A 17911-nucleotide genomic window follows, 5' to 3' on the forward strand; every position below is an offset into this window, starting at 1 on the left:
AAATTTGTAACTAAATTTGACTTGCTGAAAGGGTATTGGCAGATTCCTCTTACTGATAGAGCCAAGGAAATCTCGGCTTTAGTCAAACCAAATGGGTTGTATCAGTACAAGGTTTTTCTCTTTGGATTGAAAAACGGGCCTGCTGCATTTCAACGGCTGATTAATAAGCTTATTGCAAACCTTGAGGGGGTGGAGGCTTATCTGGATGATGTCATCATCCACACCATGACCATGGAAGATCATATTAAACAAATTCAGGCATTTTTCAAGAAACTGACCGAGGCAAGGTTGACCATCAACTTATCGAAGAGTGAGTTTGTAAAAGCACAGGTGGTGTTCCTCGGCCATTTAGTCGGTCAGGGTCAGGTGCAACCGGTGACAGCCAAGATAGAAGCCATTGATCGCTTCCAAATTCCAAAAGGGAAGAAGGAGCTTATGAGATTCTTGGGTATGGCTGGTTGGTACCGGCGGTTCTGCAGGAATTTTTCTGACGTGGTAGCCCATTTAACGAATTTGCTGAAGAAAGATACCAAGTTTGTTTTGGATGACAAATGCCAGGCTGCCTTTGCCAAAGTCAAAGCGATATTTATGAGCTCTCCTGTCACCTTTTCAAGGGAAATAACAACCTTCCAAGTTGGCCATCGATGCAAGTGACGTGGGAGCTGGGGCAGTTCTACTACAGGAAGGTGATGATGGCATTGATCACCCGGTGTGTTACTATTCGAGGAGGTTTGACAGACATCAGAAAATTTATGCCATGGTGGAAAAAGAGACCCTTGCTCTCCTACTAGCTCTACAGCATTATGAGGTGTATCTGGGAACTACTACCTTTCCTATAAAGGTTTTCACTGATCACAACCCCTTAACCTTCATTCAAAAAATGAAAAATAAAAATCAGAGGTTGATGAGATGGAGCTTGTCTTTGCAAGAGTTCAACTTGGAAATTAGGCATGTAAAGGGCAGAGACAATGTAGTCGCCGATGCTTTATCCAGAGTGAATTAACCTTGAGAATTCCTGTGTGTTGTTTGGACTTTTTGTTGCTTGCGGGATTTGATCAGCCATAGTTTTGATTTACAGTTGTTGGGTGTGAGTATTACTTTTGGGTGTTAAAGATACTTTTTGAATGGAAATAAAGCTTTCACCATGTTCAAACTTCCTTACTTGAAGGCGGGGAGTTTTACAGATCCGTCACATCGGCCTTTGTTGTTGTTATATACTTGTAGGATTTTTAGTTTCAGGTAATATTGTTGTTAAGATTTTTGTGTGAAATGGAGATAACTTTGGTAAAAGGTGAAAAGAAGTGTTTGTGAAGGAAAAAGGAAGATGCGGCAAAGAAGCCGGAAGAGGAGAGTTGGAGCTTGAGAGAGGACGATACGGCCATGAGAGAGATACAGCCATAGAGTCGCATCGAGGCAGCGCACGGACTTTTTGATATTGGTCGCGAATGAGTTGAGGCTTCCTGGGAAAGGGATTGCCTGCGACATCGTCACATATTGCAAGTGCAATTAAACCTGCGTCTCAGGTTTTATTACCAAGAGTGAGTCATTATTGGAGGGAGCCAGCGCCTCCATTACAGGCCTATACGCCATTTGTCCTTGAATAGGCTGTCCCCTTGGTGCATCGTGTTTTGTCATTGGGATTCCCATATCGACATCATTGTGTGGAGCGCCGTTGGCTTCCATATCGGCTCAATTCCCATATCGACCTCTCACCTCGTAACTCCTCATCCACAGCCGCGCCAATCAATACCTGCTTGTTGTTTTGCCATTCTGCACGATTTCGACCTTCACCGCGTTGGGATTTGTGCACGGATTTTGGGGAATGTTACATTCCACTCACGTTTGGCGTATCGTGAGTTTATGGCTTTGAGAGGATTGGGGAATGATGGTACCATCATATGTATTGTTCATTTGATGTAAGTGATATTTTCATTGTATTTTAAGAGTGTTATTATTGTGTATGTGAGAGTTCTGAATACAATTACTTGTTTTGTTCTGCAATTGCATTGGTGTGGTTTTACCATGGTTTATTAGAACACTCAAAATAACAAATCTTTCTGCCGCGTTCCCTCTCAAGACTGTGAGGTGGACCGTAACCGAGGTTTGGGGAGGATTACGTAATAATATATATATATATATATATATATTGTTGTGGATATGAGGATTGTGTTTTTTTATTTATTATTGCTTTATTCTGGACCCTCCTGCCTCCAGTCTGTTGTATAAAGGTCAAAGGGCGTTCCCGTAGTTAATTCCATAAAGCATACACGAAGGACACCATATATCCCTGTTCGGTAGTTATATCCTTATTATGTGTATTAGGCTAAGGATTTGTCTTCCATTAATTTAAATACTCCATTGCACCAAGTGAAATAAGAGTAGATCCCCTTTCATTCACATTCCCCTTCCAACAATTGCCAACTGTTCCCTCCGCGACTCCATTCGCCACGAGGTCGGCTTTAAGAAGGGGGAGGAGCTGCCGACTCCTGGGCGTGCCCGCCCATCGTCATCAAGGGCGGAGCCAGAGGGCCGTGCCGACCAATCAGGGCCGAGGCGAGCCCACCGATGGGCGTGTCCTGGACACCAGCGGCTTGATCGCCTGAGGCGCTATATAGAGCGCGCGCGAAAGCCTGGAAGTTGTTGTTGGACCAAGCAAGAGAGGAAGTTGTTGGACTAAGCAAGAGAGGACTGAGTTGGATTAAGCAAGAGAGGAAGTTGTTGGACTGGGTTGGACTAAGAAAGAGAGAGAAGGGGCGAAGCGAAGCAAAGAGAGAAAGAGTCCTGGAGTTTGTGAAAGAGGGAGAGAGAACCCGTCATGCCAGACCCCCCACCAGCAGCTTGGCTCCACCAAGCAGCTCCGACCCGTTACCCCGCGCACACGACAGGATCGGTGGCATCGGCGGCCGTCGAGGTCCAGCCCGACGTCCCGTGCGGGATCAAGCTTCAGCCAGCTCCGTGCCTTCCTCCCCCTCCAGCCACCCACCTCCTGTCATTCCTGCCTGCAATTTCCCCATTCGTGTACATGAGTTTGTTCTGTGTGTCTTGTCCCTGGGTTAGTTAAGCCTGTTTAGATAAGCTAGCGATTTTCACTGTGTCACCTTTCCTCTTCTGTATTTTATTTTATTATCCTTCCTTCTCCTTGGTTTCTTTGATTGTGTAAATAGTAGGAATAAATTTAGTAGCATTTCCAACCTTTTTGCTTTGGTGTTCTTCTTCTTCACATCCTTCGCTTTAGTCTTTTCCCCATTGAATATCTGTGGCGCGATTCGGCCAACGTTCAGGAATCGGGTTAGTCGGGGTAACTGTTCGGGCGCAGCGGCCATCCGCTCGGCAAACAACATCCTCGCTGCGGTCCCGTAACAATATATATATATATATATACACCCCAGAGAGGATAATAACATGACCACCCCTGCCTCTCCCATGGGGAGCAAGTGCACTCGTACAAGAAATGCAGATTGCCATTACGTTATGGAGGTTTTATTTTGATTGAATATCATTCTCCAACTTAACCGATTGAGGAAATCTGATAGGTTACTGGAAAGTTTCTCGGAGGAAAAGTAAACCAATGGATGGAAATTGCTGAACTCGCATGACAAAGATTCGTGGAAAACGAGTTAATTATTGTTATCTTTTGACACATAGGATACTTATGCACAGCATCTTCTTCCACCTACTTTACTGTGAAACAAAAGCAAGACTTGCACTGCAAAGGAAATTGCAGACAGAGTAACAGCAAAATGAATAATTTATTTAATTGCACCATAATAATTTCACATAGTTTGCAGATGAGGCTAAAAATCTGTTCACACGTTAAAGAAGCTGGTTAAAAACCTCTTTCGTTTAATTGATTAAAAGTACAGCCACTTTGGTGAGCTATCAAACAAGGCCCTTGTTATGACGTTTTTAAATTTTCATGACAAAATGCATTCAATGGCGTTGTGTTTCCGAACTTCCATTGTGAAGCGAAAGGCTAAAATACAACAGATAAAATAAATAATAGCTTGTTATTTTCACTTGGTATTTTGTTGCAATTTGTAAAAATCAAGTCCTTCTGAGTATAAAGGAAGCCATAAAATCAGTAAGTGATGACTCGTTCGTTACACATGTTATCAGTTCCCGTCTTCCATTATATGATGTATGGAAAAAGGTGCATGGAGCCAGGTAGACCATTCTAGGCCCAATGTCCCTCTGATTCACTGAAAGAGACCTCGAGGCTTTTTACGAGATCTGTGAGATGCTCCTGAGGGATCTTTCCGGCTTGTATTCTCAGCCTGTTAGGTGAGAGGTGAAATAAGTCGCTTTGTTTTGACAATGGTGGAAGAAAATAACGCATTATAATAATAATACATGCCAATATGTCCTGCTTTGTGCACAATGTTCTTTGGAGAAAATGTGGCATCCAGAGAGCTCTGACCTTGGGGATGAGTTCTGGGCACACTGAGGGTTGTGTGGTTGGCACACGGTCCCTAACACGGTTGGACAAGGTAGGATTCTGCAAAACGGTGCTGCTCTCTCCACTCACAGTGTCTGCCTCACAGGGAGCCGTGTCTGCAATCAGGCATTCTGCAGGTAGAGGCAGAAACCATGAGATTGTGGCACTGCCGGTGGAGTTAACCACTACCGTATATCGGAATAAATACTAGTGGCAATCAGACGTTTCATCTTAACATTCCTACTTTCTTTATGAATATATATATATATATAAATTTTTAAAGAGCGAGAGAGAGAGAGAGAGAGAGAGAGAGAGAGAGAGACAGAGGGAGAGAGGGAGAAAGAGAGAGGGATAGAGGGAGAGAGGGTGAGAGAGAGGGATAGAGGGAGAGAGAGAGAGAGAGAGAGAGAGGGAGAGAGAGAGAGAGAGAGAGAGAGAGACAGACATATACACACAGACTGTCCTTTGAAGAACATTTGAGACATTCCATGGCGGTAGCAAGGTGCTGTGAGAAGAAAGCAGCAAACTGACAAATTTTGGCAACCCCTGAACCTTCTCTGTCCAACACGTCTGCAATTCATGCAAATCCAATTTGAATAATTAATAAACATCGTGTGAGGCACAACGGAGTCCGACTCAGAGGTAGTGCACTCACCTTTGAGCAATCTAGTCTGGTTTGATTCCTGACTGGACTATAGACTATCACCTTTGTGTTCCACAGGGAAGGCAATGCATCAGTGGGTGCGCCGTCCGTGGGGTGGGACATCAAGGTGGGGGACCATCTGCAAGCATGGGTTGCTACTCATGGACGTTAAATATCCCACAGTCTTTCACAGAGAGTAGGTGATTGTCGGCGGCCATGACTACAACTGGAAAGGCAATGACAAACCACCCAGTGTTTGGCAGCCTGGAACTTGTCCTCAGGCAGACCACCACAAGATGCACCAGAAAGGTATTAAGGAGGCCCATAACTACATCGCAAGCATCTCCTTTGCTTTTATAATATTCCCCGGGGAGGTCACCTACTATATTGCAGGTTGCTGTTGAAGCCACCCTCTGTCAAGAGCAGGAATTTGTAATAGGACCGAATACCAGCACACACGGCCTACTATTTTCAAAAGGTACTGTGGGATCTTTAGCATCCCCCATCGAAGGCTATTATTCAGGGCAGCAAACCTATGCATACCCTTTGAAGGATCATGTACCCCTTGGCATAAAGGCCTGCTTTCAAAGCATCAGAATTGTCAGGAATAAACCCCAGACTACACAATTCCACAATGACTATGCTACCTTTGGGCTATCCTGCCAATCCCAAAGAAATAAAATGTGCAAATAGGATGTGAAAAGACATCTCCGTTTTAGCTAAATAATGACAAAATTTGGTCAAACGATATTACTTCCTGCATTTGAGTAAACCACGCAGGTGGATGTTATGACAGTTTTGTCATGCCTGCGATATTCGTACCTGTGTTTTTGATCCCAGTCTCCATTGTTACTCGTCTCATCACTTCTTGGTAAAGCTCCTGCAGCTTGGGGTCACAAAGCACCGCTGCAGGTTGCTGCACGCACCATGTCATATGCTAGGGAGGGAATGTGGACAGCAGATCCGGTCATGAAAAAAGTTAATTGTATAATAATTATTGCCCTCCCCACTTTTCCCCAAAAATGGAAATAGGAGGCCATCTTGTGATCCTACGATCCTGGGTTCGAATCCCGGTCGATCGCTGAATTAACACCAGGGGGGTTGACTCAGCCTGTCATCCCACCGAGGTCGGCAAATTGAGTACCAGCTTGCTGGTAATTCCCTGTGTCGCAATAGGTGACTAACAGGGTTGGCGGCAGGAAGGGCATCCGGCCATAAAACCTTGCTTCAAAAAGGGGACCACGGTGCCTGAAAAAGGCCAACCCCTGCTATGCGGGGGAAAATGGCCTCTAAAGGTGGTCTCCACTTTACCCCACAAACAACCAAAAATAATGTCATCACCTCCTTTGCCAATAAGTGAATGTACATCTAACTTGGATACAAACCATTGGGTCTTCTTCTTCTTCTTTCCAACGCAATGCATATCTGTGGGTAGCATCACTTGCCGGGAGTGCAGCTGTGCTGCCGATGTGTAGGTTGGAGCGCAAATTTGGCCAGAGTGCCGGTGATAACTCGCTTACTCTTCAGGGTGAACACTACGTTCTTTAAAGGCCACCAACTAATGCTGGCAGATGTGACGCCTGGTTTAACGTCTATCCAAGGGACTGCAAACACATTCATGCCTCGCCATGCATGCGAAACACCAGGATGATAGTTTACAGGTGTGCTGAGATTCAAATCCAGTCTATGCAAATCAGAGGGTGCCATATCACTACCTTAGCTATCCTGTCAATCCACCTCACCCATGGTATTGGTTGTAGATACTCGTACATTGGAACGCAATAGTTCTAGTCAATAGTTCGAGTCATCTAGTCAGGTCAGTCCTTTTAGGACTGCTACCTGCCACATGTTACCCAGTGCTACCTGCCACATAGTCTGGATGCTGGCGACTAAACCAACACCCCTGACACCCTGCCATGACTGAGAAAGGGCAGATGAGGTCCCATAGGGAGCCAACGGCCATCCAGTAAGGAGATGCTGTCTCCTAAAAACACACCCATCCTGTTTGGACCTGTTTAGGTCACACCAAAGACTTTAAAATTGTATGTGCTGCTTCCTTGCTTGAAAATAATAGAGCACGGACAATCCCAATTTGTTGGAATCCATGGGGAGGAAGAAATTCCTCCTGAGGAAATTCCCCGCTGAGTACGGTGAGAAAAGCGGTATAAAAAAGCGGTATTCCCATGTATAAAAAACCTTAATAATAATAATAAAAATACACTGACATTTTCTTAAATCCTTGTGTACAATTGCTATCTCCAAACAAAAGGCCAAGAATGATCCCCACCTGGATCTCTTTACCATGTGGAGTAAACTTCCTCCATGTCACTAGCGGTATATTGAAACCTTCTATCCATTGCCATTAAACTTTATATCTGCACCCGAGATGAAATTATAACCTTCCTGAAAAACTGACATCGTGGTTCATTCCATGATAGGCAGCCATGAAGACCTCCTTGAGGACACGATTCGTATATCTTTGTTGGCAGCAGTTCCACGGCCATTGAAAAGATTGCCGTTTTGCTATCACATCAGGTCGGCTGTCGTGCTCGCAGCTAACACAGCGGTGGACTTGAACCAGGAACCTTTCACAAGTCCAATTGGGCGATTTGTTGATGACCAAACCCGATCAGATTTCCTGATGCACCCAATAGCCCTTTCCTCACTTTCACAACCCTCATCCTCTGGGTTACTTAAACACAGCGGCAGCACAAACACGAGCTCTGGTCCTTATCAAGCCATTCATGATGCACCCCGAGGGAGGCTTCTGTGGTGCACAAATGTCCTGCTGCCAGCATCCATGTCTGCGGCCCAGCTCCAAGGCCCCTTGGACCTGGCTGTTGCGCTTCCATCGATTTATTACCAGTTTCCTGAGCCTGTGTGTTGCGTTGAGGTTACGTGATGGTGCAATCTCAGATGATGTCACACTATTCCTTGCACATTTGATTACTGTGATTATTTTTGGATTGACGTATTAATAATCTTCATGTTGATACACTGACGGAAAAGATAAAACAAACTATTTATGACAAAGTGAAAATGCTATTGTGGTCCAAAAAAGACCAATTTGAACGTAGAGCAGCAACGAAGGCTGGAAAGGGTGGAAATGCGAATGGTTCGACGGATGTGCGGAGTATCGTTGAGAGAGAGGAAGACAAATGATGAATTGCGAAAGATGATGGGAATAGAGCCTGTGATTGATGCTGTGAAGAGGAACAGGTTGAGATGGTTTGGTCATGTGTTGAGGAAGGATGAAAGTGACTGGTTGAGAAGAGTGATGGAAATGAATGTACAAGGAAGTAGAGGACGGGGAAGACCGAGAAAGACTTGGCTAAAGGTGGTGGAAGAAGAAATGCGGGCAAGGGGGTTAACAAGGAGAGATGCAGAAAATAGGGCAAGATGGAGAAGATTGTCATGGGGACCGCAAGGCTAACCCCCGCTCTAGCAGGGAACATGGCCTTAAAATGCATGTTGTTGTTGTTGTTGTACAAGACTCGCGTACCTGCTCATCTTCAGCATAATCCATGTACCATGCTCTCTACGGAACGTCTGCAGCAGTCTATTGGCAAGGGTTATACTGGGTCGTTTTCCTTGGCCTTCACAGCAATCGGTCAGGGTAGTAATTTGTAACTTGGCCAGGACGTCAGTGATAACTCGCCTACTCTACACGAAAGACACCGTGGGATCATGAACGCCCACCAAAGACCGGAGCTAGCAGACGGGTCATACGGCTTAACGATGGACGGCGTGCGCAATGTCGCCTCACCCTCAATGCAAGACAAGGGTGAAAGTTTATGATAAATTACAACAATGAGGATAAAATGTGATAATACTCATATTACTGTATCCCCGATACAGATTAACTGTTTAAATAGTGAAAAAACCCTGTTTTAACTTGCAACAGTCAGGCCAAAAGCACAGCCGTAGACATCCCAGTAATAGTGTAAATATAATAATGGAATCCCTCGACCTTCATATAGCAGAATCACGTCGGGAGCATATTTTACGTGCTGTAACGTTGTTACAAAAGCAGAATCGATCATCAGGACGAGGTATTCCGAGTCGGGACTGTTTAAACTCGAGATCGCTATGTGGCGGAGGGTGGCCTGGGAGCCCGTCGGGAGTGGGAGGCGCAACTGGAGTGGCTAAAGTTGAATAGATGACTTCAAGGTCCCGTGTCGCTGCTTTAAATACTAATCGGCTGAGTCACATCGCTCCATCCTGAACGAGGATTAGAACACAAACACACACGAGCAAAATTCGCTGCTCAGCGAAACGAAACCACGTGATTCGTCCCCTTTCAATTCCCCCAACGCTTCTTACACTTGTAATTGCTACCTGCACCGTGTGGGGCGCTCTACCTTTCACGATCCCGATTGCGGACGCGAACAGCTGCGACTGCTGAAATAAATAAAGCCGCGCAACAGCGGAGCTGGAAACATGTAGAACGATGGGAAGAAAAAACAAGGAAGAAGAAACTTTTTGTTTCGATTAAATAAGTTTAAACCAAGACGATAAATCTTCTATTCATTTTTCAAAGCACTTTTCCATCCCTCGATGTAATTAGTCATTGCAGACATAAACACAAACAGTGAAAAAGCAGTGAAAGCGACCGCGTGGAAGCAGCTCTCTGATTCACGGCCGGAGAGCCGGCCTGCGGCCGACAGCTGTGCCAGGTGCAAGTTCGGCGGGTCTTTGAACATGAACTTCGCCACTTGATCGCCTCTGTGAGACGAACCGCTGAGTCAGAACAAAGTGCTACGTTACCACGGTCAAATGGTGCCGAGAACCCACGGCTGGCTCGGTTTGGGATGTGCACTTGCCCAGCGAACTGTGCTACCGTGAGCAGTTCGATGGCGTAGGAAGGAACAAGAATATATATATATAGCTACTACAAGTAAAGATGACAGGCGACTGAAATTCTTAGTTCTCCGGGAAAGAAAGAAAAGCCTGCGGAAAGTGTGAGAGGAGTTCAGAACTGCTGAAAACCAGACCGTTTCCAGAAGGACCATCACGAGGTTGAATGATGCTGGTTTTGCCTCAAGAACATGTGCTAAGAGGCCTCTATTATAATCTAAGAAAAAACATTCAGGACAGATTGCACTTTTTGGCCGAATATGGAAACTGTGATTCAGACTGGTTTCGGAGAGTTATTGGAGTGATGAATCAAGATTTCAGCTTTGCATTGAATGAATGAATGAATGAATGAATGAATGATCGTTTTTAAGGCCATTTTCCCCGCTAGAGCGGGGGTTAGCCTTGCGGGCCCCATGACAATCATGGTTCCCTGTTTGAGGCAATGTTTTTATGGCCGGCTGCCCTACCTGACGCCAACCCTGGGTCGCCTCTTACGATGCGCAGGGATACGGTGTACCACTGTACCTATTCTAAACCGGGGTACACACCGGGATCATTCATCCCAGCAAGCTGGTACTCAATTTGCCGACCTCGGAAGGATGACAGGCTGAGTCATCCCCCTGGCGTTAATTCAGCGATCGACCGGGATTCGCTGAATTAACGCCAGGGGGGTTGACTTTGCATTAATGCCCCAAAATATTGCCTTCACATATCTGGTGAGAGATTCAACCCTGAGTGCATTTCAACAACTTTGAAGCATGGAGGAGGTGAAATCATGGTCTCGGGTGCATTTTCATCTGCTGGTGTTGGTGAGCCGATAAGGTGTGAACAGTCAAAGTACACCGCCCCCATGCCAAATAAATAAATAACATCCATCTTGATCGCACATATAGACGGTATTGGGAGGGAAAGGTGTACAATTATAATTGACTGATTAATTGCATAATTAAAGTCAGTAAATAATAATCGTAAAATTATTTCTTAATCAATTATTGGCTGCGAGCATACCTCAACTACCAGTGTTTCATCCAAAGCTGTAACTTTTTGAAAATTAATTAAACAAGTCATTAATGGAAAAAATAATTAATTCATTCATTAATCAATAAATGATAAATCGATCAATTGATTAATCAATGAAACAAAAATATCCTTTATAGCCACATCACTTGGTCACTGTCGTGTCCGAATATCAGCTTCCAAGCTCAAATGATGGCTGAGATATCGCCCGGACAATCAAACAGGAAAACAAACAAGAAAGAGCAATCAGAGATTGCAGACCATCGCCAGGTCATGTTTTAGTGGTTTTTAAGGCTTTTGTGTTAAAACAAATATGGCGGCCGAACCACGTGACCGATGACGTCATCATTATTCTTTTTTTCTCCACCAATTTATCCCTCGATGACGGTCAAGAAATTTCATCTTGATCAGATGAAGTTTTGTACTTGTCGAATTATGACATCATAATGGAGACACCGATGACATCATCATTAACATATGTTGTTCCCCATGACTGATTAATATCAGTCATGGGGAATATTTTCCTTCACGATCCCGTCCCGTGTAATATCCCCGACAAAAAAGGAATACTTCCCGAAGAAAAATTATACAGGTAAAAAGAGGAGGGGAAATGTTAGTCAATGAAAAAATGGGTACGTGAAAAGAGGACGGGAAAGGAGCAGTTCTGCAAAAGAGTTCTTTACAAAGAGCCATGTCTCAATTTTTTCGATGCAGCGCTTTCGGAGATGTTTTTCGGTGCAGTTTTTCGGTTTTTCTAAGATGGCGCCCATACCACGTGACATATAACCTCATAATCATCAATAACAAAAAATTATACAGGTGGAGGTGCATCCATGGTGAAAATTCCTGTCAATTGGACCAAAGGCTGCAGAGAAAATCATATTTATTCTGTGTGGACAAACCGACAAACGGACTCAAATGCAATACTCTCTCCTCTGGCTAGGGTAACAAGAAAGAAACCAGAGTGAAAACTGAGTACTCCCTTTCAGCGCGCGTCATTGCCAAGCCCCCTTCGGTGCCCAGCGATGACGTCATGCAGTGTCTGGGGATGGAATAGGAAAGGAGCGGTGTACATAAGGAATACTTCCCAGCCTCCATACGTTAGTTCCTGGAGATAAAAGCAAATAATTTTTCAACAAGATAATGCCCAGGCCGATACTGCAAAAGCAAGCAAAAAAGTGGTTGGAGAAAAAGTCTCTGAAACTTGAGTTTTGGCCTGACCAGAGCCCCGATTTAAACCCCATATACAATCTTTGGGCCCATATTCAGCACAAACGTATTGGAAGGAAATTTGCAAATTCTGACCAACCTTGGGAAGCTGTGAAACATGAATGGGACATTATTGACATTTCTTGGTGCAAGAGGCTTTGCAAAAGTTTGACCAAAAGACAAAGCTAAGGGACGAGCTATTCCATACTGACTTATAGTTATTTCTGCATGTTGTGATGATTTTTTAAAGTATGGTAAAATAGTTATGACAAAAAATGTGAAAAAATTGACTTGGCTCATTTTTTTTGCCCTGGATTATGTGTGTGTGTGTGTGTATATATATATATATAAATAAATATATATTTATATTTATATATATATATATATATATATATCTATATATATATATACTGTATATGTATATGTATATGTATATGTATATATATACACACACATACAGTCACGTGAAAAAGTAAGTACACCCCATGTAAAGTTTTGACTTTTTCAGCATATTTCAACATACAGCTATTTAATCTTCATTTCAACAATATTGATAGATAAAGGTGATATTAATTTAACAAATATCATGAAACATTTACATTTTGTAGTCCATTGTATAATTTAAATAAACATAAATGCAAATTTCACATGTGGAAAAAGTAAGTACACCCCTACATTTATCACTACTTCAAATACCTAAAATTAGAATCAGGTGCATCAGCTCAGGTGCAAATGATGAGAACATCGTTAGAGAGGATCTTGGAGGAACCTGTCTTATTTAAACCTCAGACATTTAGTTTGGTTTGCTCTTCGTTGTTGAAGTGTGCGGCGTCACCATGCCTAGATCAAAAGAGCTCTCTGAGGCCTTCAGAAAGAAAGTTATAGGTAAAATAGTTATGACAATAAAAAACGATATATATATCGATATATATATCGATCGATATATATATCGATATATATATATCGATATATATATATATCGATTAATCAATAAATCAAAAATATTCTTTGTAGCCAAATCACTTGGTCACTGTCGTGTCCAAATATCAGATTCCTAGCTCAAAAGGTGCCTGAGATATTGCACAGATGAGAAAAATAAATAAATAAATGATTAATAATGAAAATAAAGAAATAATAATGGTAAGATAATTACATTTTGAATCAATTGTCTTACACAATACCGAGGTTTTCGCTGAGTTTTTGCTGAGCTGAGTTTTTGTCGACACCCAGTGTCCGTCGTCCGTCTGTCTGTAAACAATTCGACGTCTATGCTCTAAAAGTCACAAATATTGATCAAAAGTGATTTGGCTAGAAAGGATATTTTTGATTTATTGATTAATCAATTAATGGATTTATTAATGAATTGATTAATCAATAAATATGAATCCTTTTCGATTAATGACTTATTTAATTTTTGGGGGTATTTTGTACACCGCACCACGTAAGAAGATGTTATTTATTTGGCAAGGGGGCGGTGTACTTTGAATATATATGTACTTGTTTCATTTATTTTTCTGAAATTTGTAGAATTTATCTATCACTTGGAAGTTGTGGGTTATGATGTGTTAATAAAGGTGGAAAAAAAAAATGATTTAATGCAATTCAATTTCAGGCTATAAGGCAACAAAAGGTGAAAATTTTGAAATGGGGTGTAGACTTTATATAGGCACTGTGTGTGTGTACATATAATATTGTTGCGGATATGGGATTGGCATCCATCCATATCCGCTTGTAAATATTCCCCTATTTCCTCCATACTTCCCAACTATCCCCAATCCCCCATTCCCTAGTCCCATTTTCTGTAAACAACACTCTGTAGACCCGACCTCCCCCTATTTCCCCCATTAAATGTCGCATCCAGGTCCACCGCATCTCACGTAGACAACTATAGGACATCTTGCTAGTTATTCTTAGTCTATGTCAGTTAAGGACTCGTTTCCATTAATTCTGACTCTTCGTTGCACCAGAATGTGATTGTATGGCACCGTTAGGAAGTTTAGGACCTCCCAATACCTCCCCGCAGCTCTTCCTCACGGTTCAGCAACAACAACAACAACAACAACAACGGCGGCGGCACGAGGAGTGCGCGTCCTCACTCCGGCTTGGTTGGTAGGGGGTGTTGGGAGGGCACCAGGCCTTTCCAACGAGCCGCCATCGAACATGTGCTCGACGGGGTTACCACGTAGGGGCTCGCTGTCAGCTCCTCGTCAAGGGCGGAGCCCGGTAACCCCCGCACCCAATAGAAGCAGCGGACCGGTCCCATCTGGGGCGGAGTCAATCAGCCGAGGGCGTGTGACTCCCCGCTGAGCATGCGCAGGAAGAGGGAGGTGACGTCAGATGCGTGCTGAGCTTGGAGAAGAAAGACGCCACCTCCGAGCGCTGTGAGGCCTCCCTGCATCTTTTGGACCGTGCTTGATCCTGTCCCCGAGCCAAGGTGCACCTTGTGCTATCAACCGACCTGTCCTTCCCTGCCATCAATCCCTGTGTAAGTCAGCCTTGTTCCGTTTGTCTGTGGTCTGTCTGGGATAGATAAGATTGTATCTAAGTGCCTATCTCTTCTGTGTCTTTTACCTCACTCGACCTTGTAATCTACCCCTTTTCTCCACCACTAATTATATCCTCCTCCGGAGGTCTTGAGAACTGTACCCCTTGCGTCGTTCCATCTATCCCAGTCGTTGTGTCCTTTCCATCATTGATTTAGCGTAGCGCGATTTGGCCAACGTTCGAGTGGAATCGGGTGAGTTGGGGGTAATCGGGTAAACTGTGCGAACACGGCGGCCATTCCGCTCGGTCAAGCAACATCTTTAGCCATGTCCGTAACAATTGGTGTCAGGAAGTGAGATTGGACCCGAAGCGCGCTTCACGCGCTCGAAATTATTAACTGTGAAATTTGTTTTGTTTTAAAATAAAAACCCGAATTTTGAAAGTCGCGCTATGGCAGATCAAGACGGCTGGGTTCCGGTAGAGGAGAGTGAGGCAGGGTCGATCCAGGACCAAATTGAGGGACATGAGGAGAGCGAAGCAGTGAGGGCGGCAGGTTCGCAAAATGGCGTCCTCGCGCACGAGGTTACGGGCGCGCAAAATGGCGCCTCGCACATGGCTACGGCGGCCGCACCCGCTGCACAAGTGGGAGGAATGGCCCAAATGCAGGCCCTCATGGAGCAATTTATGGTACAAATGCAGGCGTCCCTCAACCTGCAGAAGGACGAGATGAGGGCTGATAGTGAGCGATTGGGTGAGCGATTGGAGGGCCAAATGGGGGTAATGAGGGACGAAGCGAGGGCTCAGAGTGAGCAATTGGGGGTAATGAGGGACGAAGCGAGGAGTACCGGTGAGGGATTAGACAAGAAATTAGAGGGGTTAGACAATGGGATAGAAGGGGTGAAACATGGGTTAATGGGGGTAGAAAACAGAATGGCCGCTCAAGAGAATCAAATAGAAGGGGTGAAACATGGGTTAACGGGGGTAGAAAACAGAATGGCCGCTCAAGAGAATCAAATGGAAGGGATGCAAAAGGGGTTAGAGGGGTTAGAAAACAGTATGGAAGGCAAATTGAGGGACATGAGGGACCAAGTGGAAAGGGAAGTTTAAAAAATGGGGCAGCAGATAGAGGGGGTCAGAATGGGGGTAGAAACTAAATTGGATGCTCACAGGGAGGAAATGGAGCAGATGAGGGTGGCATCTGGGCAGGAGATGCAAGTGATGGGAGAGGAGATCAGAAGAGGTGTGAGTGAGGAGGTCGGAGGAGTGCGTGAGGAGGTGAGGCACTGTAAGGAGCGCATGGAGAAGGAGGTGAGAAAGGGGACTGTAAAATTGCAAGGTGGTATAGAGGAGTTGACGCTGGGACGAGAACAACTGACAGTGGGACAAAAGGAGTTGGGGGACCAGGTAAAGAAGAACACAGCGGTAATAGAGGGTTTAAAATCGACACAGAAGGAGATGAAAAAGGACGTAGGGGTAATTAAAAAAGAGTGTCAGACGGTACATGAGGACCTGACGAGGAAAATGAACAAGGTGGTAGAGGTGATGGAGGTTAAAGAGCGGGAGGTGCGGGAGCACATAGAAAAAAATAAGGTGGAGTTAGAGGAAGAACTTAAGGGGGCGCACGAGGAGATGAAGGAGGTGAAGCAGAAATTAGAAGAAGTGGAAGAAGGGGTGAGCGAAATTAAGAAGCGACGGAGAGAGGATAAGAAAGAGATAAAGGAGGAAGTAAAAGAATTGGTCCAAAGTCTGTGTTCGGATCGTGATGATGTGCTCATTAACCGGATGAGGGATTCGCAGGTGATGGAGGAGAAGCGAAGAGAAAGAGGACCCGGTGTAAGTGGTGACCAATATGGTCGTGCGTATGATGCGCCAGGTGATTTAAGAAGCTTGGGGGTCGAGATGGACCCGGGTGTTCGTGAGAGGCCGTTGGTGAAGTGTGCGACAGGTCTGGTGTGCGAAAAAGGGGGTGTGCCAGAAAGTCCGACTCTGGGGTGTGTGAGGAAAAAGTGCGTGCCAAGGAGTGAGGGTGCTGTCGAGAGTGAGTCGGTCGTAGCGCGTGTGCAAGGGAGCACATGGAAGCGCGTAGTGAGGAGTGTTACGGAGGGTGTAAAGGGAGAATGCACGCCTGTGGTGAGTGTTACAGAGGATGTAACGGGAGAGGGTGTGCGAGAAAGATGTGTGACGGACAGGTGCATGGGGAAAGAGTGCGCTGTCAAAAGTAAGGGTGAGTGCGCGACCGAGAGTGGAGGTGAGAGTGGGGAGAGTGACATGGAGCGTGAGTTAGTTGTGACAGGTGAGCGAGGATGTACACCTGGAATGGAAGGATGCACACCTGGAATGGTAGAGCGTGTGTGGGAATGCACACTTGAGTTGGTCGTGAGGCACGTGGTTGGGTGTGCGAGTGAAAGCACACCTGTGATTGTCACAGAGGAGGTGACCGAGGAAGGGGCGCGAAGAGGTGTGTTGGTGAGGTGTGCGAACAACGAATGTGTGCCAAAGTGTTCGGTGGTCAGGTTTGTGACCAAGGCTGTGAGTGGAATGAGTGTACCGAGGTGTGTAAGGAAAGGTACGAGGAGCATGGGAACAGCTGGAGGTATGAGCAAGAAAGGGGTAGCGTATGCGTGTAAGCATGCAGGTGAGGCATCGACGGTAACCGGTTAGCGGTTAGAGCGACTTTTAGCCGAATCGGGCCCTCGGTGCGTGCCGGGCTTCGCGTGCCGCGAGAACCAGCGGGGATCCGAGCCACGGCGGGTTCGAAAGGACCGCCGTACGCGATCCACGCTGGGCCTCACTTTGAACGGCCGCGTCCGTGCTCCACTAGGCGGAGCGGGCAGCCCGATAGGAAGGGTCGTCATGGCGACCACTTTTTGTTGAGGCATTCCGGCAGGTCGAGATCGGGCCATGGGATGGCTCCGTGCCGAGATGGTGCGTGGGACCTCGGCCCGGGTAAACCTCCTTCCCTGCACCGAATGCGGGACGTATCCAGCCGCTGGCACCAAACAACCCGCATTCATGGCTTGGCTGTACGAAGCCGAGCTTTAGAAGTAAATTGGCGCACCGAGAGGCATTAGTAAGTAGACTGTAATGACGAGGATAGTGTTTTGGCCCCGAAATTAGAAAAACAAAATTTGATGATTGGCAAAGGATTGGCAGTAATGATTGGTAGATGATGAGTAGTGATTGGCAAATTTTTGATTTGTTGAAATTTGATGTGCAAAATTGGTAGTGGGAGATGCCCGATGTGGTGGGATGGCCAATCCACCATC

The 17911-nt window shown here is 45.3% G+C and overlaps 1 protein-coding gene across 4 annotated transcripts in view; it reads right to left on the reverse strand.

Moving 5' to 3' along the window:
- Window positions 1-3730: 3730 nt before the first annotated feature.
- The window catches only part of NHEJ1 (non-homologous end joining factor 1), an 84435-nt gene continuing 70254 nt past the window's right edge, over window positions 3731-17911 (reverse strand). For all 4 annotated transcript variants that reach the window (XM_078786323.1, XM_068130799.2, XM_078786332.1 and 1 more), the window contains 3 exons: window positions 5901-6015; window positions 4418-4566; window positions 3731-4274 (listed from right to left, as the gene is read on the reverse strand). In XM_078786323.1, the coding sequence (XP_078642449.1) occupies window positions 4197-4274; window positions 4418-4566; window positions 5901-6015 (342 nt within the window). In that variant the 3' untranslated portion in view covers window positions 3731-4196. The remainder of the gene's footprint in view (window positions 4275-4417; window positions 4567-5900; window positions 6016-17911) is intronic.

This window comes from Myxine glutinosa, chromosome 1 (genome assembly GCF_964187855.1).
Source record: "Myxine glutinosa chromosome 1, kmMyxGlut1.1, whole genome shotgun sequence".
Classification (NCBI taxonomy): Eukaryota; Metazoa; Chordata; class Myxini; order Myxiniformes; family Myxinidae; genus Myxine; species Myxine glutinosa.